Source organism: Camelus dromedarius, chromosome 17, assembly GCF_036321535.1.
Source record: "Camelus dromedarius isolate mCamDro1 chromosome 17, mCamDro1.pat, whole genome shotgun sequence".
Classification (NCBI taxonomy): Eukaryota; Metazoa; Chordata; class Mammalia; order Artiodactyla; family Camelidae; genus Camelus; species Camelus dromedarius.
The window spans coordinates 10,050,718-10,070,327 of record NC_087452.1 but is presented as its reverse complement, the minus strand read 5'-3'; the positions used below and the strand labels follow the sequence as shown (position 1 = coordinate 10,070,327).

The 19,610-nt window shown below is 41.7% G+C and overlaps 1 protein-coding gene across 2 annotated transcripts in view; it reads right to left on the bottom strand.

Moving 5' to 3' along the window:
* Window positions 1-18,987, bottom strand: part of SUMF1 (sulfatase modifying factor 1) — a 77,597-nt gene extending 58,610 nt beyond the window's left edge. Inside the window, exons 1-3 of one of the 2 annotated variants that reach the window (XM_010984992.3) lie at window positions 18,693-18,987; window positions 8,906-9,079; window positions 5,641-5,715 (exon numbers count right to left, since the gene is read on the bottom strand). In XM_010984992.3, the coding sequence (XP_010983294.2) occupies window positions 5,641-5,715; window positions 8,906-9,079; window positions 18,693-18,968 (525 nt within the window). In that variant the 5' untranslated portion in view covers window positions 18,969-18,987. The remainder of the gene's footprint in view (window positions 1-5,640; window positions 5,716-8,905; window positions 9,080-18,692) is intronic. The other variant, XM_031470767.2, reaches the window with a different exon arrangement.
* Between the last annotated feature and the right edge of the window lie 623 nt (window positions 18,988-19,610).

Here is a 19,610-nt window from a genome sequence, read left to right as displayed (position 1 = left end):
GAGGGGCCCGAGGGGGGACCGTAGGAAGGCCTCCCTCAGGAATTCCTGACGCTGACCTGCCAGGGTTCCCTCCCAGAATAGGGCCCCTTACCAAGGAGAAATCTCAGAGAATAAAATCAAACTCCAGAAGACGAGGGACAAGAGTAACAAGGAGAAGAGGTGGAGGGGAAGGTATGCGGGAAATCTGAGGAAGCAGGAGGCCACGTTTTTGAACCCTACGTGAGCACAACTGAAGAAGGAGGCCTGAGAAGTTCCAGAAGCTTCCTGGACCTTCTGTCCCTAGCTATCCTCCTAAAGGTGCAGTCACGCTCAAAAAAAGCCTGCAACACACCGTTTCAAATTGAGGTCAACAACATTAAGAAAATGATTCATGAGAGAACAAAATAAATCAGGATCAGCCCACTCAGATGAAGTAGAGAAGTCAAGAAACAACTAAAAAGAAAAGGTCATTTCAGAAATGAACACAAGATTATTTAAGAGACAAAGAAGATGAAAAGGAAGAAAAAAAATTAATTAAAAAAAAAGAGAGAGAAATGATTTAAAAGTGATAAGACATAGAAAACAAACTTATGGTTACCAAAGGGGAAGGGGGAGGGAGGGATAAATTAGGATCTGGGGACTAGCAGATACAAACTACTATATGTAGAAGAGACACACAACAAGGTCCTACTGTATAGCACAGGGAACTATATTCAATATCTTATATTAAACTATAATGGAAAAGAATCTGAAAAATATTACACACATATATATATATGACTTTGGTGTACACCAGAAACTAACACAACGTTGTAAATCAACTATACTTGAATAAAAAAATTAAACAAAAGAAAGTGATAAACACTGAAAACGAAACTTACAAACAGATATATTACGAGTTCCTGAAGAATAAAACAAAAGGGCACAGAAAAAAGAATAGCAGAAACTATAATCACAAGAAAAATTTCCCGAAATTAGGGAAAAAATAAATCTGTGAAGCTACCAACTGAAGGAACATATCCCATATATGAGAAAACTGACCCATAATGACCAACATCAAGATACATTCTGGAAAAATCACTAGATACTAAAGAAAAAGAAAAAAATGCCTTGGATATCTAGGCAAGAAGTAACCTTCAAGGAAAAGAAAACTTGACTATCATCAGACTTTCAACCGCCACGCCTACACCAAAAGAAAACGAAATAACATATTTAAGATACTCAAGAATGAACCAAAGAGTTCACATCCAGCAAAATTGACTTTAAATAAAGGGCAATGACAAACCATCATCAACATGCAGAAACTTAGAGAATACAGTGCCCATGACCACTTCCTTAAGAATCTAGCAGAGAATAGGCTTCATCAAGCCAAATGATTAGAGACATAGCGAACACAGAAAGCTTTAAACACAGAGTTACTTGTAGAACTGAGTACTCTATGTCATAGACACACGCTCTGATAATACAGAAATAGTACAGTTTTAAAACTGAGAGAGAAACAGGAAAAGCATATGTAAAAGTTTTTTTGACCTGGTCTCAGTAACTACATTGGTGATGGTAGCATTAGTCTTGTTATTTTGAGACAGCTACGTAAGTAAAACGGGATAAAATAAAGGAGTAATTATGAGCTATTTTGATTCTATCATCCCTTGCGTCCTTGAGAACCAGGATTCTCTGTGTGGAAGGAAGGAGATTCATGTAACACAGCAGGCTAAGTTATAAACCCTGAACTAGAAACCTCGGTATGAACCCATCAGGCATTTTACGCCAGCTCTGCCCACCAAAGAGGCCTAGAAACAATGACCAGCCTTAGGCAGTGAGCACACTGAGAACCCAGACAGGGTCCTTGAAATACTATTTTCTACTAAATGGTACTAGGGTTTCTTAAAGAAATGGCTGATTCCAGGCTGTGGAGTGGGGGTAGACCTTGTTACAGAAAGCAGAGAAACACTGAAAGATTACTAGGGTTACTTCAAAAGGACGCAGGACAGTTGCCTAAGGCCAGGGGTGGGAATGAGGAGGGACTGCAGATGGGTATGTATTTCCTTTTGGGGCTGATGGATCTGTTCTACAGTGAGATTGTGGTGATGGCTGCACAATTCTATAAATACACCCAAAACAGCTGAATGAATTGTACACTTAAAATGGTGAATTCTATGGGATAGAAATTAAATCTCAATAAAGCTGTTTTAAAAAGAGAGGGAAAAAAAGAGAACTCACAAGAACTTGAAGGGCACTCAATATCCCAAAATAGTAAAAATTTGATATTCAAAAGATACCATGATTCCAAGCAAATAAAACCCATAAGGTATTTTTAAATCCACAGGTTCATGAAGATATCATTTCTTTATCTGGTGATTATACAAATCTGCGTTTGTGATAAAACTATATAGAACTAAATACACAAATGAATATATATATAAAACTGGTGAAACCAGACAAAGATAAGTGGGTTGTATCAACTGTCAATTTCCTGGTTGCAAAACTGTACTATAGTGATACGTTACCACTGCACAAAACTGGGGGAAGGGTATACAGGACCTCTGTATTATTTCTTACAACTGCATGTAAATTTACAATATTCTTTAAATGTTTAATATTTTTAAAAAGAGATCTAATTGGCCACTTTTAGAAAGTAGTAATGTAATGAGGGAACCACCTCATTATTTTAAAAGCTAGTAAGGAATCAAGCATTTATCCCATCTTTCCTGTATGAACTGTACCAACAGTTAAGAAAATAGAAGATGAGGGAACCGTCTCTTTATAAAGGTACCTTAATTAATTAATTTTTAAAAAACCTATTAGATTAGCAACAATTTCCAACTCCCAATGAATTAACTGAGCATTAACAGCAGGTAACACCACAAAAAGAGGAAGAAGCAGACATTAATTAAGTGCCTCCTGGTGAAAGAACACGTCACTATCTGAGGTCTCGCTGTAGGTTCCCAGCATGAGTCTGATCGGGTCTGTGGATCCAGCTACCAATTTGCAGGACGACTCACAGGACAGAGAGAACAGGGGAGCCGCACCATGATAGAGCAAGCAGCAAGATTCAGACTGCGGGAAAGTCTACAGGTTAAACTCCCTGGACTCTTCAACAGACAACCTGCTAGGGGGAAAAATAGGGGGCAGGGGCCAGGGTTAGGGAGGAGCGGGGTAATAGAAGGGAAACCTGTAAATTCAATACTCTTTTGAGTCTTAAAAGACTCAAACTTCCTTTAAATGGATAAGATTAAGCACTAGTAGCATTGGGATGTACACCTAGAGATACTACTATCGAGAAATGCAGGGAAGCATCTACTTTAAAAAGCTGCATACTATTTACTTCAGGGACAGAAGGGCTGGTGATCTGGGTGTGGCACATGGATGGGGATGGTGGGGCAGGTAGCAAAATTCTAAATTCTGGCTTAGGGGGTAGTTACAAGCACATTTCCCTTAGGATAACTCAGTAAGCTACACGTTTACTTTGCCTGATATTCTGTATTTGTTTTCTTTTACAATAAAAAGGCTTTTTCTAAGAAGGAAAAGTTCTATCACTTGTGTAACCTGTTAAAAAAAAATTTATGACATTTAAAGTAATTACATTTAAAATAACTGTATTTATGTAAAATAATTATATGAAGCCTTTCAAATAACTACATGAAAGAAACATTCAAGACAATCACGTGAAAGTAAACATCTTTATAAAATAATTACGTTTCAAATGCACATAAAAGTAAACTCTACTATGACACTCTAGCCAGCCACTGAAGCCTAAAGAAGGTTCCGAGATCTATTTTCTGTGTTAAAAAGGAGACTACCAAGTGCTGCTGAGTGTTACTGACAGGCTAGCACCCAAATGAGACCCTCTGCTGAACCTAATCAGGACCGGAAAGAGACCTGAGACTAAGTGATTCGGGATCCTCTTAGACTGGGCCAGGTACCACCTCAACTCATCTCCTGTTTCACTTAAAACATCATCTCGTGGACCATCTCCTGTCCTACCCTTCTGGAATCACTGGGTTAAAAACAGGTCTGGTGCATAAGAGTATGTCAAGACCTAGGAGGGGGTTGAAAAAACAAAAACAGAGCTCTCTCAGATCACCAAGGGATTCATCTGACTCGTCCCAACCCTTTCCAAACATGCTTAAAAGGTTTGCTTTTCCATTATGAGCACTTAAACGGGTGAGCAGCACTATGACCCGGTGAGAGCTGTTTGCCCTCGTCCCAGTAACCAGCGCGCACACTTCACCATGGACTTAACGGGGCGCCTTCAGAGCCCAGCAATAACAGGCCTCTGCCTTTATGCTAACATGTTCCAAGACTCCCAAGTGACAAGAGGCCTCCTATCTGAAAGTGTAAATTACAAAAATGAGTGAAAAGGCCCCTCCTCATCTGAACTCCCAGGCACAAAACAGGGCACCACAACCTGAACTCATCGACAGACGCCAATCTGACCTCAAAGCCCTTTAAAGGGGAAAAAAAAAAAAAAAAAAAGGAGGGGGTCTATCAGATGACATAATAGACTTGGAATATAAACTTGCAATGAGCAAAGAAAGCTCTGAAAATCAGATGGAACTCGGTCATGTTTTTAAGACTTTTATCTAAAATACATACATACAAGTGGCCTGCTTCTCCCATAAATGACTTGACAGCAAGTCTGGTTTTATTTCATCTTCTCCCCTCAAGTTTTGCTTCATTAGTTTGAAATGAAAGCAAACTTGAGCCAGGACAGTTTAATTTTTCTGGCGGTGCTGCTGCTCATGAGAGAGAAACAGCAGCGCCAACACATAAAGACGAAATTCAGGCAGGAGATGAAAGGGAACTTGTACAAGAACAAGCGAAGACGAGGGCTGAATTTTGGCTTTCATGGTCTGCATCTTAGTCCGTCTCCTGTGAGTCAGCTGAGCCCGCTTCCTCTCCTCTCTCTCCACCTCCTGCTGCTTCTGTGCCCTAGGCCCTCTTTGTTTTGTGAACCCTCACTTCCCAGCTTACCCACATTCCTCCCCTTATAGATCGTCTGCCTGCTCACAAGGCCTGTGAGTAAACAAATACTCAAACACACACAAACTTGCTAAAATGTCTGGAACAGGAATCCCAAGTTCCATCCACCACAGAGGTGCTTAGGGAGGCCCAGCCCACCGTTTCCACGACTTCCCTGGGCCCCCGCTATGAGAAACGGCACACCCTGGATGGTAAGGACCAGGGCCTGGGCTCACCTCCTGGGAAAATCCAGAGCAAAGGGGCCTTTTAATCAATACTACTCTGATCACAGGAATTCACGAATGTTTAAATGGAAAGCTCTCTTTTTGTACGAGCATCTGTCGAGACTAAGACTTTAAGAACAGAAGGAGAAAAACATTTACCCCTCCATTCTAGAAATGACTTAGAGTAAAAGAAACCCAGGAGCGTCTAAAGCCCATCTGAGCTCCACTGATACTTGGGTACATGTGACAGAAGCTCAAGTCAGACCCAATACTTCAGATCCCGTCCCGGGTCTGTGCTGTTTTCCTCGAGATAAGGAGCCCTGGTCCACAGGCCTGTTCTACGGGCAAAGCTACAGCAGGAGGATGGAGAGGTGTTAGGGAGAGAGGAGGGCAGCACTTGAAGTTTGGATTTTTCACCCAAGCCCTTTCCAATGAGCAGCAGAGAAATACGAGAGCCTGTTTAAACATTACTTACTGCCTGTTGGATATCAGACTTCACTTGCTCACTCAACATGCCTTCAAAGACAAAGGAGTCACCAAACTTCTCAGCCTAAAGGAAAGGAAGGAAATAAAAAACCAGAAAACGTTGTAGTAACGTGTTCACATGTGCCACTTTCTTTGCATACTATTAAAGTGGTTCTTCTGGTCCAAATGAACTCCACTTTGTTTTATGGCCTCCCAAAGGATTCAGAAATGACTTTAAAAGCGTCTGGCCTCCTATTAAAACAAGTTAATGTCACTTACAGCAACCGTTTTCATTTAAGGCTCATTTAGCTGATAAGAATGCAGACTGGCAGAGATTAGCTTTAGAGAATGTGATTGCTCCTGTTGATGGAAACACATCTCCCCCAAGTATTACAAATGGCTTTGGGAAATAATAGTATTCTTTACATGTCAGATTACATAATCAACCTCTGTCCTTTGTTCTGCTCCTGGAATCGAGCTGAAAGAATCAAATGGCACTGTTTGCTGATATTCTGATACATTCTAGCTCCACTAATGTGTCAACTATGCTTATATATGTCCAGTGGAAAATTCAAGCACTAGATGGAAATCTGTATTTTAATTATTTGTATTTAATATTACTGTCTCATGTCCCCATCTGCCTGGTGTTCTCTGCTGCATGTGATCCCCATCTGCAAACACCCACCCTAGTCCCTGGGTCTCCATGATTCTCCTCTTCTGGTTTCCCTCTGCCTTTTCTGACTCTTCTTACTCACCTCCTGAAATACACAGGCTCTTCTTCTGGCCCCTAAAACACTGCTGCCCCCCAGTGCTCTGCCCTGGCCCTCTGCTCTTCTTACTCTACACCCCTGGCTCTCAGACTTTGTGCAGTTGAGATCAACTGGCCAGCTTGTTAAAACTACACATCACTGCTCCCCAACCCCAGAGGTTCTGATTCTGGAGGTCTGGGGTGAGGCTAAGGAACCTGCACTCATGAACAGCTAAGCTGATGATTCGAATATAGGTGATCTGAGACCGCACTTTGAGAAACACAGACCAGCTCTTGAAATCCCATCATTGTAACTACCGCCAGCACTTCAAATGACACTCACAGCTCTGCCTCCAGTCCCCTCTCCTCATGAGATGGTATTAACTCTCTACTGGGTCCCAGAATTTCTGTCTTTGTGAGCACCTCAAACTCCCTTCCCTGATTCAGGCTCATTGTCTTTTCTTCACCCCTGCTCTTCCTCCTGTGTTCCCCTTTGTGAGGACCCAGACCATTCCTTCACTCAACAACATGTATCCAGCACCCACCAGATGCCTGGCTTGGGGCTAAATGACAGAGATACAAGGTCAGTATTACATAGGCGTGGTCTCTGTCCTTAGAGCACTCATATATGAGGGCACAAACAAAAAGATCAAGTCAAAGAAAGAAAGGAAGAAAATAATTACAACTTCACTTGACTTTGTAAGGTAGAGAGTACAGAGAAAAGTCTCCTTTTGATAGAGCAAACCGAGGAAGCCTCCCTGAGAAGGATACTTAAGCTGAGATGACTCGAGAATGAGAAGGAGCCAGCCATGCAAAAGGGGGACAGACAATGGGGACAGGAAATTCCAAGCAGGGGGAAAACATGGGCTGCTCCCCCAAGATGGGAAAGAGATGTCAAGTCTGCAAGGAACAGAAACAAGAACGGCAGGGCTAGGTTAGAACATGGTGAGCGAGGGAAGTGTGACGAAAATGAAGTTGGAGAAACAGGAAAAAACTGCCAAGTGCCATAAAAATATGAGGTATTTTATCCAAAGCAGGGTTTTCAACCCTTTCTATGCCTTGAACCCCTTTGGCAGTATGGTGATGCTTAAGGACTGCCTTCTCAGAATGAAAGGGTTAAGTGTATAAAATAAAATCAGTACTATTACAAAGAAAACCAGTCATATCAAAATATTAACAAAAGAAATTTGTTCTATAGTAATATATATATATATATACATATATATATATATGTATGTATATATATATATATATGCTCCTTTCTTCGTGTATTAAATAAGATCTAGTGGCAGATCTCATAATTATGACTTCTAAGGTGGGGACGAAGGCAAACAGTATTTTAAAATCTCTGCAACAGCAATAATGTGACAAAAAACATCTGTGATTTCTATTGGTGACAAAATCATAGGCACGGCTACCACAACTGTGGTGCGTCGTCTGCTTCCTAACTGAAGGAAATGCCCAATTTCAGTTGGAGGGTAACAGAAATTGAGGTGCAGTCTTTCCCCATCCGTGTTCCTAGATGCCCTAAGTTCTGCTTGTTCTACCTAATCCCAAGGGAGAGCCCTAGTCTCAGGGAAGCCTCTTGCCCTGAAAGCCGTCTTCTAACCTCAGCAGGCTACTGAGGAATCTGATCTTTGAGCATCTTTATGGGACAAAAAGAACAGCAACCTCTCTCCACAAAGAGGTACAAAGAGACAACCATTCTGTGTATTTTAGGAAATTCCAAAGAAATTCAGAGCCAAATTTGGATGTTGTTTGCTTTCAGTATTCATCTGATTTTTTTTTCCTAATAAAAAGATGTTCTGGCCTGGGGAAAAAAAAAAAAAAAAGGACAGGGACTCTACAAACTGAAGGCAAGGGTAGAGTCCTTTGGTAAGAGAAAAATGTGGAAAACCTACATAAGGATATTTTAGACACTTACAGAAACTTTCATAAACTAGAAAGCCTCTCTCTTTCTATTCCCATTTAGGACAAACATCCACTTTCAGAAGCTTGCTTTGTGATTCAGTGACCACAGGATAAAGCCTGGAATTGCCAAAGGAAAGCCAATGAGTCGTCAGGCACTGGAATAAAACCACAAAAATGAAAAGCTGTACTTCAGCATCCATCATTTATGAATTACGTAATGCTTTTGGAACAACCAAACTGCAAATTTTTGAGAGGGAAAAATGGCCTTACTTTACATGTTATTCTCTCAAAAAGCCTGAGTGGCCACAGGCCCTCTTTGGCAGATTAAAGCACTCACACGCTATAGCATGATGGCTACGAAGACAGGTTCTGGGGTCACCCTGGCCAGGCTTGAATCTCAGCTCCACCACTAACTAGCAGTGGGCCTCAGGCCAAATCACTTTGCTTATCCCCAGTTTGCGACCTAAAAAATAACCTGCCTCACTAGATTGCCATGATAACACAAATTAGACGAAATATATACAAAGCACTTAGCACAGTGTTGGGCACATAGTTAGAAAAAAAAAAAGAAGTAGTCAACTGATGAAGTCCTTCCTCCCCATCCCAACCCCATTACCTCTGTCAAATAGCCAGTTGAGTTCACAAACTTCTCAAATTCAGCATTACTGACTTCATAGGCATCCATGTAAAAGGCATCAATAGCAACTCTCCTCGCAGGTGCTTCCCCATCCTGCTTTATCTGAGGATCGTCTGTGCCCATTGTGAACACTCCGGCAGGGATGGGGACCATCTGCAGCAAAAGGGGAAACACGGGAAGTCATGCCATCACAGCCCAAGGGAAACTGCGTGCAGTGCCGGCTGCCGCCAGTCAGCACCCAACAGCTGGTGGACCCCCACCACAAAAATCACCCTGACATGAGTGAAATCCCTCCGTACACCAATGAATGACTCGTCACAAAAAGAAGTGAAAATTCTTTAGGATACTCATTCCTTTAGACAAAACTCTACATAATACACACCTACACATGCCATGGAAATAGACCCGGAGCAACAGTCATCACATTGCTAATGGCAGGAATGAAGAGGCAGGGAGATATTCCACTTCTTTATGCATTTGTGTATATTGTTTCCTTTATGTTCTTTTTTCTTTTTGAATTACTTTGTAAAGCAAATAAAAAAGTACCATATACAGTTTATCTTTAAAAACCTACTGAGTAAATGTGGGTTCCCAATGATAATGGAAACGACTTAAATCACTGAAATGGAAAATCTAAAAAGTTTACTGAAGGACCATGACTTGTCCTTGTTTAATACCCTATTAAAACTCTAACTGCAATCCCTTTTCAATCCTATCTACTGCTTCATGTAAACTCTAAACTCTCAGAGGGCAGCAACAGAGCCTGCTTTGTTCACATCTGTTTTCCCGGCACTGAACCAAGATCTGAGGACCACACCAAAATTTTTCAGTTAATAAATGCAGGACCACACTCAGCATCCAGAGTCACTGGGGAAATGCAAATCAGAACTACCATGAGACTCCATTTCACACCCACTAGCACAGTCATCACCAAAAAGATGAACAGTTAACAAGTGTTGACAAGGATGCAGGGAAACTGGAACCCCTCATACATCACTGGAAGAAATGTAAAGTAATGCAGTTGCTTTAGAAAACAATCTGTCGGTTCTTCAAAAAGCTATATAAAGAATTACCATATGATCCTTCAATTCCACTCCTAGGATTATACACAAGATAAATGAAGACATATGTCCATAAAAAACTTACACAGGAAAGTTCACAGCAGCATTACTCATAATAGCCAAAAAGTGGAAACAACCCAAATGTCCCTCAAGTGATGAACAGATAAACAAGATGTCATATATCTGTAAAACAGAACTCAGCCATAGAAAGGAAGGTCCAATACACGCTACATCATGGAGAACATCACGCTAAATGAAGGAATCCGCTCACAGAAGGCCACATATTACATGATTCCATTTATATGAAATGTTCAGAACAGGTGAACTGGAAGACAGGAAGGAGATTAGTGATTGCCAGAGGCTACAGGGAGGTGGGAATCGGGAATGACTGCTGACAGTTATAAGTTTTCTTTTGGGGGTGATGAAATGTTCTGGAATTATATAGTGATGATGGTTGTGAAACCTTGAGGCTGTACTGAAAAAAAAAAAACAACACTGAACTGTACACTTTAAAGGGGTGAATTTTATGATATGTCATTTATATCTCAATTTTTTAATAGGAACACAATCATTACCATCTATCAGAAATACACTCTGTAGACACAATGTCTTACTTTCTAATCATTTTAATGAAAAAATCAATTCACTGACTTCCAAGCAGCCTAGGAATTGTCAAAACTCTGATCTATAAAAGCAAAAGGTTCAACTTGAGGAAGGGAAAAAAGACATCAAAGAGAAATACTTAGAATTAAAGAGAGAATGTGCTTTAGCAGTAAGAGCAGAAGAGTTAGAAGAACAAGATCAGAAGTAATGGAAAGTAGCCATCAACAATCCTTGATTCGTACTTTCTATTTCCACTATTGTTGCTGGCGGTTGCCTTCAATTCTGTGCATGTATTTCCCAATGAAAATGGAGCTGTTTTCATCAATGTCATCAGTAATAAATGTCTTATTGTTCAATGCATTATTATTATTCTAAGAAGTCATCCTTGACCACTCCCGTCCCTAATCCCAACATTACAGGGATTACCAAGTTTCACTGGATCTCCTAAACCCTCTAATCTCCCCCACCTTTTCTATTCCTGGGTAAAGGCTGTGGCCTCACTCACAACTGTCTCCTGCCTCCAGTCTCATCCTTTCAGTCCTCCTGCCTCCTCTCTAAGCCATCAACTTCCCACCCAGTCATTCACACAACAAATATTTAAGCCCCTACTGAACTCTCTTAAATAAATCTGTCTTCTGTATCCAACATAATTTATTAAAGCTCTGTTTGCAACAGAAAAAGATTGGAAACAACCTAAATGGTTCTCAATATTGAACTGATTAAGTAAATTGTAGGCAATCCATAAAACAGAAGATTAAGCAGTCATAAGGAAAGAAAAAGAAGGAAAACAAGAGGAAAAAAATAGGACACTTTTAATATATCGATATGGAGGGATCTTGCTAAGATAAAGAGGTAAGTGAAAAAAGCAAGGTGCACCCCAGAAAGCGTGGAATGTTCTCATTTGTGTAAAAAGGACATGTGGGGTGAATATAGATTCACTTTTTATTCTCTCTCTCTCTCTCTCTCTTTGCTTACATTTGCAGAACACAGCTCTGGGAAGATGTTCAAGAAACTCATGCAGTGGTTGGCTGAGGGGAAGGTTATTATGTAAGTGGAAAATTTTCCACTATATACTCTTCAATATCATTTTCTTAAAATTTAAAACCAGGTAGCGTACTCTATTAAAAAAAAAAGAACAAACAATAAAATGAAGTATCAGTCTGATTATACCACTTTTCTGATTAAATTCTTCGGGGAATCACCTTTCAGGGTAAAATAAAACCCCTCACCACCTCTCTCACCCTGGACTCCACCTGCACTTGGTCTCTCTGTGAGTAACAGCAGTGTTCAAGGATGGCCTCCTACACAAGGCCTTTCCTGCCTGGGTTTCCCTCCACTGCTGGGTCTCAGGCCCCTCACCTGGGTTCCTCTGATAAACACCTTTCTCTATCCTGACAACTGACACACAGTATGTACTTTAATGATGTGTTTTCACCTTCCCTAGATCCCAGGCTCCTTGCAGACCAGAAGTAAAGTTTTCACTTCTCTATCCCCAGCTCCCAGCCTGGTGCTTAGTTCACGGCAGACACTGAAAAAGAAAAAAAAAAAAAAAAAGAAGAAGGAAGGGAGGGAGGGAGGGAGAGAGGCAGGAAGGAAGGAAGAAAGAAAGAAAGAAGGAAAGAAAGAAAGAAAGGGAGAAAGAAAGAAAAAGAAACAGAAAGAAAGAAAGAGGAAGAAAGAAATTTTACTGACTGAACAAGTGATAGCACAAATATGCTGAAAAATTTATCATCTGAATTATTCCTAATAATAATTATAAAAGTTCTGTTTCTTTTATAACACAGTCCCAGACATGGACAGCATGTCTGCCGCATAATGAAGCCTGTTTATCAGACTCTGCTCGAGGACTGAACCAGGTTCCCGCATTATTCTCATTATTCTCCAAGTGTCTGGGACACAAGAGTCCTCCGTCCTTGGAAGAGAAGTCAGAATTTTAAGCAGCTCTGCAAAGAAGGAGAAAAACAGAAGCCTTCAGAAGAAAGCTTCGAGTGTAGTCTTAAAATGATTATTAAAATGATCTAATAAAAGGTTTCAGTTTTCATAAAGGATTTAAAGAAAAAAAAGCTTCCCAGCTGCAGACAAGTAAGTCCTTTTCTGAGAACAGCTGATTGTCTCTCACCCTAAACACAAGGCCCACCAGGAAGCTGTGCCCAGTGTACCTCATGAAGTTTTACAATTATCTCATTTTTCCATCCCACTCTCCCTCAAGGTGGTACCAACGACGCCAATACAATCACAACTTCCACTGTGGACTCCTGGCCTGGTTTTGTTTTTTCGTTTTTGGGGTTTTTTTTTTTTTCCTTCTTCTTTCATTAGCCATCAGAGATAGCCAGCCCTGAATAAACCAAGTTTCCATTCTGGAGGCTACAGGTAAAAATAGCCTGCACGGCTCTGAGTGGGCCGTAACGTCCCAATTTACACTAATAAAGTGACAGAGTCTCTGTCCCTCAAACCTAAGATGTCGTTTGAGTGAAATCCAGAGCATCAGGTCTCTCACTCCACAGGACCCTCAGCCAAATAAAACGAACCATTTTAATCACGCCTTCACTGAAGGTCCAGATTCAAACAATCCATTCCTCCTTGGAAGCAAGCTCGAAGCCCCTCTGACACGCCACAGCTGCTCCGCGACCACTCAAGCCAAAAGCACAGACGATGTCAAGGTGACTCTACCATCACCAGAACCACACCTGGGCTGCACACCGCAGACGGGGGCAGTGGGCAGCGATAACTTTTGCCCGCCTGGCAGCCATTCCCCCTTGTTCTTGTAAGAGCACCTGACATCCCTTTGAAGACCACTGCTTCAGCTCTCTAAGCATATGTGACCCAAGCGGAGCTAAGTGACTCCGCCCCCTTCTCCACCCCGGGACTCAGGTCGGGCCAGGTACGGCACTCCTCTCACTGCAGAGATGTATGAGCGCCCACGACCCAGTCAAAGTTCACCTCAGAACTTCTGCCGGAGCCATGAGGAAAGAGAAATTCTCTTTCTCTTCCAGCTCTTTTATCAGTAAGAGAAGGGACAGTACCTGAAACGGAGCCAACATAAAAGAAAGAAGAACCAAGGGCTAGCCAAAAAGAGATCTGGAGATGGCGTCTGAGGCCTGGAGCCAGCTGTGTCTGAGGCTGTATCTCCTCCTGAACTTTCCAGCTATGAGAGCCATAAATGTCCCCTCCCCCACTTTTGTATCTCCTTAAGCCAGAAGCCTAAAGGCCCAGAAGAAAGCTGGGTGAATAACACGAGAGCAAGCTCCCGGGATCAGTCCACACGCTGCTGCCTTACCCATCTCTGCAGGGCTGACCTCCCTCACCCCTTCTCACTCCACTGCCTATGGGGACCTAAAGACAGAGGTGCAATGGCATTCAAGTTCCTTCATGCCCTGGGATTTATGATTCCATTAAGCCTCGGTTGTCACATCTGTAAAGTGGGGTGTCATGTCTCAAAGGATTCTCAGGAGGATGAGATACAACAAAAAGAATATTTCCCAAAGGTTTCTTTAAAAAGGTATCTGATACCCTTTATTCCCATGGCAGTTTCTCAATACTATACCCAGCAGAAAAAGGTAACAGGCCGTTCCAGAAATTGCTACACAGGCCGTTCCAGAAATTGCTACACAGTATCTAAAGGTGTAAAGCACTTGGAGGACACAGAGATTAAAATGAGTCTAAAAAAATGCTTCCCATGTAGAAAGAGGTATCAGACAATCACACAAATAACACTGCTTTAAAGAAAATCTACAAGTTTCCATCAGATAATAACAAAAAACTAGGCGAATTTAGAGGACAGGAACACCACTTCTTCTTGGAAGAAACGTGTCATAGAAGAGACGGCATTCAGTCGTGCTTTGACACCTGGGGAAGCATTATCGGATCAAAACATCCTCAGACAGGAAATTGTCTGACTTTATCCATACAGACAGAGACACCAGGTACAATGTTATACCAGGATTCTAAATGCTTTTTCAAATAACTTTTAAAAGGTACACAGAGATTAAAATATTTTTCTACCTTGTTATAAAATAATAAAACATGCAGAACATTGCTAGGATCATTTTCTCATTGAGAAGTACATCTTTTTTAACCAGAGAGAACTTAAGTAAAACTTCAAAATATCTATATTGTTTCCCAGACAATTCTTACCGCCATAACCTTCCAGTGAAACTGTAAATTCCTTGAGGGTAAAGCCCAGTATTTATTTCTTTCTGTCCCTGATCTTGCCAAGGACTTGTTAATAAAAATATTTTTTAAAAAGACCCCTACCTAAAACTTGTTACATAAAAAGTGTGAAAATGTCACCCCCAGGAACCTTAAACTCCTTATACTTTCCAGAACGCACCACATACTTGCACAATGCTTTGTCTGTATCCGTGCTATTCTCCTTCTTGCAATGTCCTTCAATCTGCCTGTCCCCAACTCCTGAAAACGTCTCCTCCAAGGCCAAGCCACATGTGACCTCCCCTCTGAGCACTTTCTGACTTGTCCAGGAAGAATGAATCTTTTCTTCCTCTCTAAGTGCTCTGTACATACTCCTCCTATAGGACAGTCACTACAGAAAAATGATGCTTACATGTAATTATGATTGTGCATGCGTGTGTGCGTGCGCGCATGCCCGCATTAAGAGAGGCACCTACCAATAAGTCAATGCCTTGAGAGCAGGCATAGGATTTTTTTTTTCCTGTATGCCCAGGACACAGGACAGAAAACACAGGGGGGGAAAAAAGATGCAATACAACATTAATCAAAGTCCCAGTAAATTATTTTTATCAATATCAACAAAATGATTCTAAAGTTTATATGAAGAGGCAAAAGACCCAGAAGAACTGACACAATATTGAGGAGAAAAACAAAGTTGAAGGAAAGACATTATGCAACTTCAAGACTAACTATAAAACTACACTAATCAAGACACTGTGTATTGGTACAAGCACACAAATAGAGTAATAAAAGAACAAATAACCCAGAAACAGACTTCCATAAATACAATCACATGATCTTTGACAAAGGATCAAATGTAATACAATGGAGCAAAGATAGTCTCTTCAACAAATGCTGTTACAACTGGACGTCCACATGCCAGAGGAAAAAAAAAAGAATCTAGACACAGACCACTCTTCAAAAGACGATGTCAAGAGATTGAGGAGACAAGCCACAGACTAGAAGAAAAGATTTGCTGACGATGTCTGATAAAGGAATGTTATCCAAAATAAACAACTCTTAAATCTCAACAAGAAAACAAACAACAATTAAAGAATGGGCCAGAGACCTTACCAGACACCTCATCAAAGAAGATATACAGGTGGCAAAGATGCTCAGCATGTCAACCACAAAATGGAAATTAAAGTGACAAGATACCATTACACACTTTAGAATGACCAAAATCTGAACCACTGACACCACCAAATGTTGACAAGGGCGTGGAGCAATGGGAACTCTCTTACACGGCTAAGAGGAATGCACAATGGTGCAGCCACTTCAGAAGACAGTTTGGCAGTCTCCTACAAAACGAAGCATACTCTTGCCAAATGATCCAATAATCATGTCCCTTGGTCTGTACCCAAAGGAGTTGAATACTTATGTCCACACACAAAAAAAAACCTGCACACAGATGTCTATAGCAGATTTATTCATAATTGCCAAAACTCAGAAGCAAGCAAGATGGCATCATCAGTAGGCAAAGGGATAAATAAACTACGGTACATTCAAACAATGGACTGTTATTCAGTACTAAAAAGAAATGAGGTATCAAGCTATGAAAAGACATGGAGGAACCTTAAATGCAAATTACTAAGGGAAAGAAGCCAATCTGAAATGGCTACATACTATAGGATCCCAACTATTCCAAATATATGGCAAAAGGAAAAGGTGAAACTTATGGAGACAGTAAAAAGATTAGTGGTTGCTGATGGGGAGGAGGATGAATACAGGCAGAGCAGAGAAGTTTTAAGGAAATGAAAATATTCTGTATGATATTATAATGTTGGATATATGTCATTATACACTCATCCAAATCCATAAAACATTCAACACCAAGAGTGAATCCTAATGCAAATTACAGCTGACTCTTGAATAACAGGGGTTTGAAATGCAAGGGTCCACTTACAGGCAGATTTTTTTCAATGGATGGATATTACAGTAGTATATGATCTGCAGTTTGTTGAATCCTAAAATGTGGAACCGCAGATATGGAGGGCCAACTGTAAAGTTATATGTGGATTTTTGATTGCATGGTGGGCCAGTGCCTCTTTTTTAAAAAAAAAAGGAAAATTAAGGGAAAAAAGGGTTATCACTATGACCATGTATTTCTCCCATGTTAGACTTCCTGAATTTAGAATAAATGGCTAAGTGTCAGAATTAGACCACACCCATCTGCACATAAATGAAAATATTTGAAACCAAGGAAAACAGAGAGATAAAGAACTGCCTCCTATGAAGTCTTTTGATAAGAAATCTACTTCAAGTTCAAACAAGAAGTGTAAGAGTCGTTGAAGGCTTGGGAGCTGTGTTCTCAGCAATTGCTAGTTTACTAATAACTTGGGATGCCACCAAATATTACGGAAACTGAATGCAAGCGAAGATGAGCATAAAATAAATGCACTTATACAAAATATAAATGAATGAATGAATGAATGAATGGTGAATGCATACACTGGCCAAAAATGACCCATACAATACCCAGTCTGGACATGAAACGACTCTAAAGGAGTGAAAAAATGTTTATTTTATAAATGTAATTCAAAAGACACTGGCACCTATATCCCATTCTGGAATCAACAGGATGCTGGAGCATTTAAAATGGAGGACTATTTGGTACTGGCCAGAAGATTCTAGGCAAAATTTTGACACAGACCAGTGTACATACAAGTAAGACAGCTACCCTCTTAGTCACAAAGCAGAAAAACAGAGGGCTTTCTCTGCAGGAGGAAGAAGAAATTGATTATCAATTACCATTCAAGTTAGAAATTAAAATCAAGTAAGGCTGACACACATTACAGCTGTAACCAGGGCTCCAAACCACACAAAAGATAAACACTAATAATGCAGGGCATCCTCTGAGGAGCAAAAGGAAAAATTTTAAAGGCCAATCATTATACAGGATGGGGAAACAACGAGAAGCCCAGCCACCAACCTCCTAACACTCTATACCTGAGACACAAACGCACGGTTCTGACTTCCATCACTCTCACAATCTACTTGGGGAGAGACACCAGCATACACGTTATCTTTAGTAAACGTTATGTGACAGTAAACAGGGACCACTGTGGCAGTATTTGGAAATAGTGAAGGGGAAGGAAGGGAAGAGGCCTCTGGGAGGATGTTACCTCTCACATAAGTCCTGAGAATTAGTCAGAATTAACCCACATGAGAAAAAGTGGGATGGAAAAAGTACAAAAGCGAGTGTACTAGTATACAAGAAGGAACACTTCTTTAGGAGTCAGAAAACCTAAGTTGTTTCCACAACCCTAACAGTGCAAAGTACCTGTAAGACAGTAAGAGCTAAGTAATAGTTATCATTACTATTATTATTTATATATGCTAGCACATAACACACCTAGGCACTGTGCAGGGGATAGATAAATAATAGTGGTAAAGTAACTACTAGTTACTTAGTCCTTCCCATGTGCTAAAGTGCTAGGGATAGCAGGGTAAGTACAAGTTCTTGCCCCCAGGAAGCAGAGTCTACTGTAAGAGACTACTGGTAAGTATACAACAATGTTAGAGACGCTAAACTCAGGGCCCTGATTCATTCACAGTTAACGAGAGGAACCCAGGATTTAAACCCACATTTACCTAACTTAAAATTCTAAGAACCTAAACGAGAAAATAGGGTGGAAGGAGGCGTAAGTAGTAGATAAGAGGTAAGAAAAGGACAGACAACTGTCCTCAAACCAAACTCCCTAATCCTCAGAATTACGCAAAGCCCGGAACTCCAACCGTATTGGAGAGCGAGGTGTGAAGAGGAACTCCTCAAGAAACTGAGTCAGCAAGTGCGCGATTTGGTGTGGGATTATAATCTTCACTTGCCTTTCTGCCAACCCTTTGCTTTACCCGCCCCAACCCAGTCCCAGAATCCGACGACCCCCACCGTCCTCAGGGAATCGAGAGAGCACCTTGGTGGGCGGGAACCGCTGCTCTCCCGGGACCGGGCCCGGGGCGTTTGCCTCCCGCGAGTATCGGTGCGCGGCCGCCGAGCTGCCATGGGCCCCGGGCCGCTGGGGAGCGCCGCAACCGCACGAGCCCGCGAGGGATGCGGCGCCCGCCCCGGCCCCGTCCTCTTCGCCCGTCGCCGCCCCGCCCAGCAGCAGGAGCAGCGGCAGCAAGAGGACGAGCCCGAGCCCGAGCCCGAGGCAGCGCCCTCGAGCCGGCCCTAGCGCGGGCGCAGCCATGTTGTCCCGCGAGCCATGTGACCCTACGGGTCACGTGGCCCCGCCCTCCTTAAAGGGGCCAAACTCCAGGCTGACTTAAAAAATGGCCTTCAGAGTTGCCCTCTCTCCGCCTCTCTTCAGGAACGTCTCGTTTAGAGCCCTTCTCCTTGGTTCTTCTGACAGAAAAACACAACAAAACCCAAAAAGCCATGGCCTTCTGCAGACCACGCGCCCCGCTATTATTTCTCGGTTGAAAAAATTATAATCAAGTTTACTGAGCATTTGCTACGTGCCAGGCCGTATGCTAGGTAAGCACTTCACTTTTTGAAATTTAATCCTCACAAGGACCCTGAATATTGGACTCACAAAACAACTAAGTGATCTGCCCAAGGTCACATGGCAAAGAAATATCAAAAAGAGAGATTTAAACCCAGCCACGCTGGGTCTCTAACACATCCCTTCAAACCCTGAATTTTACACCATTATGCTGTAATGTAGACAATTCAATAAGCTTACCTTAACAGGAAAATGGAATTTGAACGTGTTGAAGGGTACATCACCAAGGGACACAGAGAAATCCAGACTGTGGGAAATGTGCAGCAGTGTCTCCCAAAGTGTTCTCCCAAACCAGCAGCATCAGCATCTCCTGGGAACTTGTTAGAA